Raw genomic sequence first — 14,301 nt, 5'->3', positions numbered from 1 at the left:
GAAGAGAGGCATACACCACCATCATTTTCATTTCTATACTGCTTGGGGGCAGGTGAGCATGGCAAAACCAAAAAATAGGGCGGGTATAGTCATTGCTGCTCCTTACCCCCAGAAATTCTGATTGTGGAGATTAAACAATACTGATTTCCCCCCTCAAATACAATGCTGCTGCTGCTTTCTATTGACGACAGGGAGCATTCCCAGTACCAGCGAAATGTACAAGGTGACCAGAAAATACGGTGGGGGTAGTAAAGCATGGAAAGAATTGAACAGGCTGATTTGGTACAAAATCAAATAATGGTGTCTGGGCATTTACCTCATATCTCTTATTCTGAAAATGCTATAAAATCTATTTAAAATGAAAACTGGGAATCTGAGGATCATTCTTAATTCTGGGGCACCAGATAAGGCCTTCATGGGCATCATGGCAATGACCGCTAGGTTAGTGGTTGAGTGGCCTTGTGAGTCAATTGCTACAATTCTTCTAGGTAACAACATAATAAAAGTCCTACTGGGTCAGGCCAAAGTGGCCTACCAGATGCCTAAGAAAAGCCTACAAGCAGAACATGAGGGCCACAGCATTCTTGCCGCTAGTGATTCCCAAGAACTGCTATTCAGAGGCGTACTGCCTATGACAGTGGGGATAGAACATAGCAGTCATGGCTAGTAGCCATTAATGGCCTTAAGGCTCCTATAGTCCACCTGCTTGTTTGGCATTCCCCCTAATTTGCTTGCACAAAGCTTATGTGGCAGATAGACTATGCCTGGTGTTTACTGAACACTTGTTCTGATTTGTTTATGGGGCAGTTTTATCTCAATGAGATTTCATTCTGCTTACATATCTTGGTCATCATTTGTTCATCTTACACTTTTCAATGTGTTTTCCTCATCACTTAGTAATCTGCAGAAAGTCTGAGTTTTTAAAGTGGATCTGTAGTGCTAGTCAGAGGACTTTAATTAATTTTATTTGCACAAACCTGAAGTTCCAGTGTGCCCTTTAATCTCTCTTGAAAAATACTAACAATCTTCCATGAATTTGTCTGATCCTTTTTCAACGCCATCCAAATTCATGGCCATCACAAATTCCATAGCTCCATTTGTCTGTACTGACTCTTCTAATAACCAGAATCATTGGATGCCCCCAAATTCTAATACTATGAGAGAGGAAGAAAACCTTTTCCTTATCCATTTTCTCCACTCCATGTATAATTTTACACCCCTCTGTTATGCCCCCCGTCTTTTCTCTAAACTAAAAAACTCCCAACTGTAAACTTCAGGTGAAAATATCAACTACGGATCAGTAGTGCAACACATTGCTGCTGGCTCTTGAGAGAGCTCTCCCTTGAATCTCTGGGGCAAGCAGGGATCTCAGCACAGCACAGGCACAGCTGCAGAGAGCAGGTGGCACTGTGGTCTAAACCACTGAGCCTCTTGGGCTTGCTTATCAGAAGGTCGGCAGTTTGAATCTGCATGATGGGGTGAGCTCCCATTGCTCTGTCCCAACTTCTGCCAACCTAGCAGTTCAAAAACACACCAGTGCAAGTAGATAAATAGGTACCACTGCAATGGGAAGGTAAATGGCGTTTCCGTGCACTCTGGCTTCCATCACAGCGTTCCGTTGTGCCAGATGCGGTTTAGTCATGTTGGCCACATGACCCAGAAACCTGTCTGTGGACAAACGCTGGCTCCCTCAGCCTGAAGCAAGATGAGTGCTGCACCCCATAATCGCCTTTGACTGTACTTAACCATCAGGGTACCTTTACCTTTTTTATGTTGGACTGACTGCATCCTCACCATGCTGAGATATGTGTGTGGAGGATTGCTTCACTATTCATCGTGCTCTAGCTGGAATGGGGTGCAGGGATCTAGCACATTCTGAAATTAGAAGTTTAAAATGTTAAACTATATTTTAAAAATTCAGTTAAACACTGTGTGTGAAAGGAGAAATTATTTTTTTTTTTCATTTATGAATCTCTTCCTGTAGGGAATCCCAAAGTGACTTAGAGAATAATAAAACAGTTGCACATATAAACATTTAAAACAATTGCATATATTATAACAACACATAAAACCAGTTTGAACTGAAACAGATAGCAGTTAGTATAAAGATTTTAGAAGGTTTGTTGAAAGAGGAACATCCTTAACAGATGCCAAAAAGACAAGAGAAGGCAGCAGTCATTTGTGTTCAACCTTGCAAGCAAATATGCAACACTTTAGTATCCCATTACAGTGGTACCTCTGGTTGCGAATGGGATCTGTTCTGGAGCCCCATTCGCAACCTGAGCAGAACGCAACCCATGTGTGCACGGGTTGCGATTCACCGCTTCTGTGCATGCGCGTGACGTCATTTTGAGCATCTGTGCATGCGCGAGTGGTGAAATCTGTTCCGTTACTTCTGGGTTGCCACGGGACGCAACCTGAAGCATCTTTAACCCGAGGTATGACTGTAGTTCACGATATTAATGTTACTGATTTTTTTGAGACTAAAAGAAAAGGTACCCCAAGTTTTGCGAAGCTAACTTCTCTGCTCCCCTAGAGTCAATTCTGACCACAGATTGATTGCAAACCTGGGATCAAGCATTGTGCACCTTTTCCCCTTCACATCCACCCAAGTAGAATTATACTTTTATAGCTTCATCTTGAGCATAGATTTGGGACAAGAAAATGGTTCAATTCTTTTTCCTTCATTTTTAGTATACGGCCAAAGAGAAGAAAAACAAATTGAGCACCTAGGATGTGAAAGCTCCTCTTCTTCCTAAAGGAACCATATTGTTTGCAAGATGGATCGGAGTAAGCGAAATTCAATAGCAGGATTTCCACCACGCTTGGAGCGCGTTGAAGATTTTGATGGGGGTGGCGGAGGCGATGGGAACGTGTCCCAGATGGGCAGAGTTTGGACTTCTTCATACAAGGCCTTGATTAGTGCCTTTTCAAGACTTACACGACTTGATGACTTTTCTTGTGAGAAAATAGGATCTGGTTTCTTCTCTGAGGTGTTCAAGGTGAGTAGACTGACCTTAATTCTCCTCTTTCCCTATTTTTCATATAGTAATTAAACAAATTATGAATGGATGAATATTCTCTTGCTGTTGGTTTTTTGACTGTGCTTTGCCTAAGATCACTGAGTAACAGGGACTTTAAATGCCTTGGAATATTTAACATCTATGAGTATTTCTGGAAAGCTTAAAGTACAGTGAGATGAGACACCTGGTTGGCAGCTGAGTAACATATCTATACTAAATACATGAATACATTTAGATTTTTTAAGTTGGAAAGCTTGCAGAAATGTGTATGTTTTATTTAAATATCTAGCTCTATTTTTCAGACTGAAGCAAGGTGACTTGCAGGCCAAAAATTAAAACATCATGAAACTGTAAAAACAGGAGGGGGAAAAGATGTTAAAATTAAAACCTCATCCGTTGGCAATCCAAAAGAACAACATATATTCTCCTTCACTACTTGGGATCAGAATGAATTGACAGCTAAGCATAAGATCTTGCCCAATGAATTATGATCTTCAAGTCTTTTTCCTACCTCAAAGAATGGTTTAGTAATATCTCATTACTGGACCACTCCATGAGACAGACAAATCAAATTTCCTTTGCAAGTTTAAGTTGCAAGACAAAAACCGCACTTTCTGACCATATTACATTTTATAGACAAAACATTACAAGTCTGAGGAGATGATAAGACTGCCTGAGGAAATAAGCCAATCTTGCAATCTTCCCTTTTTACTGACTGGATTAATTTCTTATGCACCTTTAGCCTCTGGTCAGTAAGAAGAATTATTTGAAGTGTGCCCCTTGCCACTTTTTAATTACAAGGATTGAGGCTGCAGGACCTTGGTCTATGGCAGGGGTCGGCAACCCGTGGCTCCGGAGCCGCATGTGGCTCTTTTACACCTTTGCCGCGGCTCCGGGGCGGATACTAGCGAGGGGAGGAGGCGCATTGTGTGCCCCGACACTCCCCACTGTGGCGGGCGCTGTACTGGCTGTAACGTCGCATGGGGGTGGTGCGTGCGTTAGTCACGCACTGTCCCGACGTCGCCTTCCCGCCCACGGCGCGCATGCAATGGTTTTGCGGCTCCCAGTTTTTTTCTTCGGAAACGGGTCCAAGTGGCTCTTTTTGTCTTAAAGGTTGTAGACCCCTGGTCTATGGTATGAGTAACCCATTAATGTCATTGAACTCTCACTTTCTCACTCTCACTCTTTTTCTTATCTTGTCCAATGGCATAGCAATACATATTACTTAGAGCAGATGTGGGAGTGGCATAAGCTAAGTTCTCTATCTACATGGTCCACTGTTAAATGAGGTGAAGAAGTTTAACAAGTTTTCTGCATGGCCATTTTACCTACTCAAATTTTGATTTACAGCAGACATTCTATATTTAATGTCTGAATATATTGTTCTAATTGCATTCCAGTTTGTGTTGAAGCTTTACATAGTATGTACCTATTGTGAAAATTACTTCATAAAACTAAAACCCTGGCCTAGGCTTGTGTACTATGCAGTCCTTGGTCATACAAAATTGTGATGCTATGCTTCTTCCAGAGAAAACAGAATAATCCTCAACTGGATTTTGCCCATATATAGAATTTATTGTGTACTCCAGTTATCTTGTTGCATTTAGTAATGGCAATAATATTTAAAACAAACTGCAGTTGATGAGGTGTAGATAATATGGGTATGTGGGGAGAACTTACTGCGGAGCTTTTAGCTTCCACAACAAAAGCCTTTAATGCTTGAGCTTAAAGAGAGCTGCCATATGCCCAGTTCCTTTTTCAAAGAAAAACAGAAATGTTCAGAACAAGCAAGGCTTTTCCATGTGTTTTTGATTCTGGATATTTTGGGTCATACCCATGACAATGTAGGCCATCTGGGAAGTGCAGTTTGTGCTGAGTATGTTATCCAGCAACACATACATCTATGGGAGGCTGCTTCTGCCTTCAGGTTTTGTTTCAATGTCTTTTTTCGTTAAAACAAACCATAGTAGGAATTCATGACACAGAAACATGACTGCATACACTTGCCAGGTCTAAGCACTAAACTTCCCACCTCCCTGTGTGTCTGGAAAAGCACACTTGTGCATGTTGGGGAAAGAAAATGCTACTTTTCAGCAGCAGCTGCTCATGTCTTATACGTGAGTTGGTGTTCCAGAGTGTCCTTCAGTCCTGAAAGGTTTTGAGGGTGGTGGGGATGGGAAGAGAAAAATCACCTGAGTGCAAGAATACTGTATGTGTCATTTTGGATCCCTGCTGTTGCATTTTGCATTTGTTTTACTTCATTTATTGGTCAAATGAATTGCTTACCAATATCTGAGAAGAGAACCACGTTATCTTCAGAGTTTTCATTGTTTAATGAAGGTTGGAGCTGTTTCTACATCTTGGAGCTATTTATTTTCTTTTTTAAAAACTGTCAAACCATCTATTTGAATAGGAACTTCCACTTATGACCTATTCCAATCCACTGAAGAACAAAAACAACATATTTGAACATTGCCTACTTGCTCAAAATAATTGAGGAAAGTTACTAGAACAGGGGTAGATAACTTGTGGTTACTAGAACAGGGGTAGGTGTTGTCGAACCTGAACTCTCAACAGCTGCAGCTGGCATAACCAGTTGTTGGTGGTGGGAGATGTTATGCAGGGTTTGAATAGTGATGCAGTTTCCTCTCCTTTTAAAATCTTCTCTACTGGGTCTTTTCTTTTATATTTTAATTATGTATGTCAGAGCTGCCTCCAGGTCCCAGCTCACAGAGGACCAACGCTAGGCTGTAGTTATGTACAAAAGTCTTTATTGAGATTCAGTCTCCATTTCAAAGCCGCAGCGTGCAGCTCTACGTCCCGACCTTAGACCGGCGAAGTCCTGTCTGAGTCTCCTCCCCCTCCACACCAGTTTAAGACTCTCGCTTTGCTCCACCTCTTCCTAAATTCCTTTCTCCTCTGGGCCCTCCTGCCCGCTAGGGTCTCATCCTTCCTGGACTCCTCTGACGCTGACCCTGACGATTCTTGCCCCTCCTTCCGGCGGGCTTTAGGACCTGGTTCCCTATCCGGGCTACCTTCTGTGCCGCTCGCCTGTACCTTTGAACTTGGCGCGCGCGCCCAGCCTGCAACTTTCCTCTTAACCGTTAACTCGCTCTCCGATGGAGGCGTGGTCCACCCTGACTCATCTTCTCTCGCTGGTGGTGCATATGTGGGCTCTGACACCTGGGACTCCTCCCCCCCACTACGCTCTGGTGGGGAAGCTGGTCCTGATTTGCAACTGCTGCTCTGGGAGTCCCCGCTGGCCCCTTGCTTCTGGGGTGTCCCCCTTGGGTCGCCCCTTGCCCTGCCCATCGGCGCCCCCTTCTGTGAATCTTCCGATTCGCTGGAGAGGCTCATGGAATCTATCGGGCTGCTGTCATATTCTCCTACGCTGCCCTCGGATTGCTCCCCCTCGCTTTCCATCTCCTCTCCTCCCTGCGCTCCCGCTGAGTCCCTGACATCCATCCCCCCCTCGAAGCCCCCCCTTCCCCCCTCCCCCTCTTCTGGCGTGGGTTCCGGGTGCTCCAATGCTGTGGGGGTGCATGCCGGATACCGGTCTTCCCCCCTGGCATGCTGCCAGTCCGTGACGGGTACATCGACGTCGCTCTCCTCCGCTTCCATCTCGTTGCCGGCGTGCTCGAAACCAGGATCCTCCCCCAACCCGTCCATGCCCCCTTGTTCCCCCATTTCCTCTGGGTAGTCTGCGTGCCAGGGCCCTCTGAGCAGTCTCCTGCGCCACTCCTCCTCGGGTTGAGTGTCCCACCAATAAGAGCGCTCCGCACCCAAGTCTGAGACCGACCCCTCCGGCGAGGTAGTCTCTGGAACCGTCTCCTCAACCGAGGAGAACCCCTGAAACGTACTGGCTGAGAGTGTGGGGGTGAAAAGATATTCGTCAAAATAATCCTCCGGCATGGGCCTGTGTGGGAAGAGTGCGTGGAACTCGTCTTTGAGGTAGTGCTCCTCCACCGCATAGTACGGCACCCAGCTGTTGGCGCTGGCCGGGGCACCTTCCCTTGCGATGAGATATTCGACTCCCTCTTCCCCCCATCTCGAGTCCAAAATCTCCGTCACCTCGTTGAGTGGCCCCGCCCTCGGCGACCCCCCTGTCATGGGTGCATCTCTAAGCGGATTGGGAGCTGTTCCTGGCTCCTGAAACCTGTGAGGTGCCTTGTAGGGCGTTAGCACCGATCTATGAAAGACCGGGTGCATTCTGGAACCCTCCGGTAGTGTCAAACGGAAAGCCACTGGGTTGATCTGTGCCTCGACTAGGTAAGGGCCCAACTGCTTGTGTCCTAGCTTCTTCTTAGCTAAGGATCTGGCCGGCACTGCCTGGGCCGCTAACCAGACCCAGTCCCCTACCCGTATGTCCTCCCCCACTCTTCTGTGTTTGTCTGCTTGCATCTTGTATACGTGTTTTGCTAGGTCTAACTGTCTACGGAGCTGTTCATGGACCTCCTGTAACTCCTCTGCCAATGCCTCTGCTCCCTGTGGCTCCCCCTCCCCCTCTTTCTCTAAGCCCGGGAAGGTCCTGGGATGTCGCCCGTGGTTGGCAAAAAACGGTGTCACCCCCGTGGACACGTGTTGTGTGTTGTTGTAGGCAAACTCGGCCAGGGGCAGATAGTCCACCCAGGTCGAGGGCTGCTGGTTGGCGTAACATCTCAGGTACTGCTGCATGACGGCGTTGACCCTCTCCGCTTGTCCGTTGGTCTGCGGGTGTCTTGCCGACGCTAGGTTGACCTTGACGTTCAGGATCCCCATCAGCTTCCGCCAGAAACTCGAGATGAACTGGCGCCCCCTGTCAGACAGGATAGACCGTGGCAGGCCGTGTACCTTGAACACGTGGTCTATGAACAGCTTGGCCGTCTGTTCCGCTGTGGCCACCTTCGCGCAAGGAATGAAGTGCGCCATCTTGGTGAACATGTCGACTACCACGAGTACTGCTGTTTTGCCCCTCGAGCTGGGCAGGTCAGTGACAAAGTCCAAGGCTACCCTCTCCCACGGTTCGGACGGGGTCTGTAGCGGTTCTAACAGTCCCGCCGGCGGTCTGTGTACTGGCTTGGCCCTTTGGCAGGTGTCGCACCTCGTGACGTATTCCGCGACTTCTCCCCGCATCTTGGGCCACCAAAAGTCTCTGGCTACTAATTCCACCGTCTTTTCCTTGCCGAAATGTCCGGCGCTGGGTGCGTCGTGTAGCTGTTGCAGTACTGTCGCGCGGAGTTCATCTCCCGGTACGTAGATGGCCCCCTTGCGGAGGAGCAGTCCGTCGCGTATCTGGAACTCGTCGTCCTTTGCCGTGCCGCTGCGCACCTCCTCCATCTTGGAGCGCGCGAAGGAATCTGTTCGCAGCTCGCGCCGTATCGCTTCCAGGTCTATTGTGGCAGAAGCGCATGCCCACGCCTTGGGTGCGAAAATGTGTTTTGCCGCTACCGGTGCTGCTTCCTCCAGATACTGCGGCTTCCTGGATAGCGCATCAGCCATGACGTTGTTGTCTCCGGGGATATATTCTATCCTGAAGTCGAAATCCGCAAAGAACTCCGCCAAGCGGATGTGTCTCTGGTTCAGGAACCGCGCCGTGCGCCAGTACTCCAGGTTCTTATGGTCCGTGCGAACTTGCACCGTGTGTTTGGCTCCGATGAGGAAGTGCCGCCACGCCTTGAATGCTGCATGAATGGCCAGCAACTCTCTGTCCCAGATGGTGTAGTTCTGCTCCGACTTGCTGAGCTTCCTGGAGTAGAAAGCACACGGCCTCCAATCCCCTTGCGGGTCTCGCTGCAACAGGACTGCCCCCACGGCTCTGTCGGAGGCATCCGTCTCCACCCTCATGGGCTTGCTGGGGTTCACATGCAGCAGTTGTTCCTCGGAAGCGAAAAGACGCTTGAGTTTCTGAAAGGACTGCTCCGCCTGGTCCGTCCAGATGAACTTCTTCTTCTTGGAGCTGAGGGTGTCCGTGATGGCCGCCGTCTGCATAGCGAAACCCTTGATGAACTTGCGATAAAAGTTAGCAAAGCCGACAAACCTCTGGACCTCCTTCCGATTGCGCGGGCTCTTCCAGTCCAGTACTGATCGTACCTTGGCGCTGTCCATGGCGATTCCCTTGTCGGACAGCTTGTAGCCCAGGAAATCCACCTCCGTCATGTCGAACTGGCATTTCTCCAGCTTGGCGTAAAGCCTGTGCTCCCGTAGTCTTTGCAGGACTTCCTTGACATCTCTCTCGTGAGCCTCCTGCGATTCCGAGAAGATCAGAATGTCGTCCAGGAAGCAGACGCACTTCTTGTATAGGAGCCCCGCTAACACGTGATGCATGAAGGCTTGGAAGCAGTGGGAGCCATTTTGTAAACCGAAAGGCATAACCCTATACTCATAGGTGCCCAAGGGCGTGAACATGGCCGTCTTCCACTCGTCGCCCTCCCGCATGCGTATAAGATTGTACGCCCCTCGTAGATCCAGCTTGGTGAAGATGCGTCCCTTTCTCACCGTCGCGAGCAAGTCGTCGATCTTGGGCATCGGGAAAGCCGTGGGCTTGGTTTTCGAATTTAAAATTCTGAAATCAACTACAAGCCTCTTCTGGGGCGTGTCTTTTTTCTTCACAAAGAAAACAGGACTGCCCCCCACTGCTTTGGATTCTCGGATGAATCCCCGCTTCAAATTGTGATCTATGAACTCCCTGAGCTCTTGCAGTTCGTCTTCAGACATGGAGTACAGTTTTCCGGTCGGCAGCGTTGCCCCCGGCAGGAGGTCAATCTTGCAGTCGTAGGGTCTGTGGGGAGGCAGCTTGTCCGCTTCCTTCTCGCAGAAGACCTCCAAAAACGCCTTGTACTTGTCGGGTACAGCTTGCAGCATGCCCAGTTGTAGCTGTGGGTCATCCTCTTGCCCCTCGTCCTCCTGGTTAGTCATGATGCAATGTTCTGCGCAGTAGGAGGAGCAGAAGGTCAATTTACGCTGGTACCATGCCAATGCCGGGCTGTGCCTGTCCAACCAGCTCATGCCCAACACTATGGGCGTGTCTGACAGTTGGGTGACGTTGAAGCTGATGACTTCGCGGTGATTTCCAATGCGCATCACCATTGGCGGCGTTTGCTGTACCACCTGTCCCCCCAGCAATTCTCTTCCATCGACTGTCACTACTTTCAGGGGCATCGTGGCAGGCAGGAGCGCTATGCTATGTTGCTTGATGAAATCCACCCCCATAAAGTCTGCATTGCTACCAGAGTCAATGGTAATAGGCACTTCCATGGTGAGCCCATTGGGAAGCTGGAGTGTTGCGGTGAGCTGCACCACTGGTTTGGGCGGGAGGGGGTCTGTGGGCTGTAAGATTCCTGGAGACTGCTTCACTGATTCGTCTGGCTGGGCCCCAGCGGCTCTGCTTCCAGCCAGACTTCGTCGTTTCCCTGCTGCGGTTCCCTCTGCTGAGCTGCTTCTGTTACTTTTGCTGAGGCTGCATTGTGCTTGTGGAGCCTCTGGGGGCACTCTTTTGCCATATGCTGAGCACTGTCGCAGATGTAACACTTCCTGTTCCCTCTAGGAGGCTTCACCTTGGCTGCTCCTGGTGTGAGGGCTCTGGTCGCTGACTGAGCCTTGGCACCACCTATCTCCATCGGCTCCTCTCCCCCTCCCAGTGGAGGCGTGGATTGAGCGCGCGCTGAGTCTCTGGGAAAGAAAGGAGGTGCCCTTGCTGGCGTGCGTCCCCAACGCCCTTCATCTTTGCTCCAGGGACGTTCTTCCAGCCGCACACCAATCGTCAACGCCTTCTGGACCACTTCTTGAGTGCTCCGTGGCCTCTCCCCCCTTGCGATTTCGTCTTTCACAGCCCCGTTGAGCCCCTCCCAGAACAGGTCCCTGACGGACGCTGAGTCCTTTTCCCATCCCAGCGCGTTGACCAATGCAAAAAAGCGGGAATGATATTGCCTTACAGTGGCTCTGCCTTGTTTCAGACCGTGAATCTCTTTTCTAGCGACATCTACATCTATCTCCGATAAAAAACAATCGTCCATCGCCTTAATGAAGGCTTTTGCGTTTTGGAGGGCTGGATCATTATCTCTCCACAGATTGCGCAACCACGCTTTAGCTTCTCCATGGAGATGCGTTAGTATGAAGCCTACTTTCTCCTGCTCATCTCTAAAGTCCTTCTCCAGCAACTTTAGCGCAAAAACTACGTCTGCTCTGAAGTTAGGATATTGCTGCAGACTCCCATCGAAATGCGACACCAGGCTCCCCCCTCTCTTCCCGAGCCCGATCCCTTCTGATTTGGCTGCCGGTGGCCCCTGTTTAGTCAACATTTCCAACCTGTTTTGCAGATCCTTGCAGACAGCATCTGATTCCTCTTCTCTCCTCCTTGCCGCTCGTATTTCTGCGTTAAGTTGTACCACGGCTTCTTGCAAAGCTGCCAGTCGTTCTTCTGTAGTCATCTTGTGCTGCTTTTGTGAGCTCGCGAAGCACCAATCTTCGCCCCTCGCTGCGTCCTCTCACGTTGCGAGGTTCTTTGAAATTTGAGACAGGACTTACTGTCAGAGCTGCCTCCAGGTCCCAGCTCACAGAGGACCAACGCTAGGCTGTAGTTATGTACAAAAGTCTTTATTGAGATTCAGTCTCCATTTCAAAGCCGCAGCGTGCAGCTCTACGTCCCGACCTTAGACCGGCGAAGTCCTGTCTGAGTCTCCTCCCCCTCCACACCAGTTTAAGACCCTCGCTTTGCTCCACCTCTTCCTAAATTCCTTTCTCCTCTGGGCCCTCCTGCCTGCTAGGGTCTCATCCTTCCTGGACTCCTCTGACGCTGACCCTGACGATTCTTGTCCCTCCTTCCGGCGGGCTTTAGGACCTGGTTCCCTATCCGGGCTACCTTCTGTGCCGCTCGCCTGTACCTTTGAACTTGGCGCGCGCGCCCAGCCTGCAACTTTCCTCTTAACCGTTAACTCGCTCTCCGATGGAGGCGTGGTCCACCCTGACTCATCTTCTCTCGCTGGTGGTGCATATGTGGGCTCTGACACCTGGGACTCCTCCCCCCCACTACGCTCTGGTGGGGAAGCTGGTCCTGATTTGCAACTGCTGCTCTGGGAGTCCCCGCTGGCCCCTTGCTTCTGGGGTGTCCCCCTTGGGTCGCCCCTTGCCCTGCCCATCGGCGCCCCCTTCTGTGAATCTTCCGATTCGCTGGAGAGGCTCATGGAATCTATCGGGCTGCTGTCATATTCTCCTACGCTGCCCTCGGATTGCTCCCCCTCGCTTTCCATCTCCTCTCCTCCCTGCGCTCCCGCTGAGTCCCTGACAATGTATTTTCCTTCTGTATTCTGACCTGACAGCTCATGGAGAAGAATCATTGTTTGAGCAGCCTAGTTTTGGATTTTAGTGTAGTCTACTCTGAAATGGTAGACTTTATACATTTCTTGTCCAGTCATATATGTGCTTGTGTGTGTGTGTGTGTGTGTGTGTGTGTGTGTGTTTAGATTAACTTTGGGAAGCACTTGTAGATTTTCAGATTTTCATGAACCATAGTTTGGTCTTCTGTGCATGAGAATGGGGGAGGGGGAACACTGAATTAATAACTGAGATAGCTAAAGACGAAGCAGGGGAAGAAATATGAGAACAAATTAAAATAAATGACAAAGCAGCAACTGCTGAATGACTGCATGGCATACAGCATAATATGCACATTACATATTATAAGGAATCAACTTCATTTGGGAATCAGTACACTGAGGATTTGTATTATGCACTAGACTGAGATTCTCTAACTTTACTCTTGGGTAGTTACTTTTAAAATATGATATAAAAGCAAATAAAATCTTAGGCATCTTTCAAGGCCATAGAGGTTGTCCCACCTGGGTATACAGTAGTTGAAAGGTGCTGCATTGCAGTTTCCCATTTACAGGAAATGCATCTCAACTGCTTTAAAGAAGTATCATTTTTTAGTAACTGCTTTAAAGAAAAGTGTCTTGCTGTAATCAAAGTGAATAACATTGTACATATATTATTTAGGAAATGTGGTACAAATTTAAAACAACTGGGAAAATGCCAAGTATTTTCTTATACAATGTGATTTTAAGAAGAAAAGGCACTATTTTGAAAACTTGGAATACAGTGAGGCTTAATAGGGTAAAATTATTATTTGAACTCTGTCTAATAATTGTGGAATCTGTTGTGTTTGCTATTCTCCACATTTTGCTTACATTCTGAAAAGCAGAGTGGGTAGTCCTGTAATTTGTTTGCATGTTATGTTTTGGATAAGAGTTGCTAATACAGATTGGGAAGAAGAGGTGGTTACATTGACAGTTGGAACATGAGGTTTGCTGATGTAAACATCCTGCAGCCACAGTTTGTTCCTTTTTGCTTGTGCAAGTTCATGTGAATTGTTTCCAGAATTTGAAGAGGAGAGTTTTCCTCTTAAATCTAACTAAAAGGGACAATCTTCTGAGGACTATTTGGGGTGGGTGTGTGCTTTGTTTTCATTTCCAGGCATTTTTTATTTTTAAAAAGAAAGTTATTTCCCCTTCTGTTGCTGTGGAAACCTCTGTTGGTGTGATTTGCAAGTTATGTGCTTATCTTTCGTTATAAAAGTATTTATATACCTCCCTCTCATAAATCATCAGGTCCAGCAACATAAAAACATTTAAAAGCAAATAAAGCAATCCTTTAAATGACTGGTAACTCAAGGAACATTTTATATTTTTTATCCTTATTGGCTTGTCTAAGTGTAAATCTTCTAAATCAACTTAGTTTCATGTAAAAAAATGAGCAAGTGCTTAATTGTGGCTTTTGTGACCATAATAGAGATGCTTTACTGTGGTCACCAGGATAGATTAATAAGCATTGATCTTGGGAATTCCCTGAGGGGAATGGCTCCATAATTGCATGTTTATGTTGTGTACCATCAATTACAGTTATATGTCTTATTTTACCACTTAAAATCCACTGGAAAATGAAATTAAATATTTAGCAGGCTTCCAATTGAAATTCCTTATCTAATAATGCAGCCTGCAAGTTTCCTAGTTCAATGCATCAGTTCATTTATGTGTCATGCTTCACAGCAGAGTTTGTGGAAACAAAATACAGTATGCTAATACTGTGAAAAGGAAGAAATTTTAGTAGCCTGGTATACAAACTGTCCAACATAATTTCTATCTAGCTGCATTCGAAGTTTTGTGAGCAGAAGCTCGCTAAGCTAGTACAGTACAAAGTTGCCCAACCTTTTCCTGAGAGGGCGACAACCTTCAGAAGCAGGTTTAAAAACTGTTTCTGTGAAGGGTTTTCCCTTGCCATATCTTGTACAGTATGGGCTGTTCCAAGG

The 14,301-nt window shown here is 47.7% G+C and overlaps 1 protein-coding gene across 1 annotated transcript in view; it reads left to right on the top strand.

Moving 5' to 3' along the window:
• The window catches only part of TESK2 (testis associated actin remodelling kinase 2), a 64,295-nt gene that overhangs the window by 7,579 nt on the left and 42,415 nt on the right, over positions 1 to 14,301 (top strand). The window contains exon 2 of the mRNA XM_079980316.1: positions 2,695 to 3,002. Within this exon, the coding sequence (XP_079836442.1) occupies positions 2,781 to 3,002 (222 nt within the window). The 5' untranslated portion in view covers positions 2,695 to 2,780. The remainder of the gene's footprint in view (positions 1 to 2,694; positions 3,003 to 14,301) is intronic.

This window comes from Podarcis cretensis (genome assembly GCF_951804945.1).
Source record: "Podarcis cretensis genome assembly, chromosome: 6".
Taxonomy (NCBI): domain Eukaryota; kingdom Metazoa; phylum Chordata; class Lepidosauria; order Squamata; family Lacertidae; genus Podarcis; species Podarcis cretensis.
Note: the sequence above shows the minus strand (reverse complement) of the source record. Positions and strands in the feature narration are given on the sequence as shown.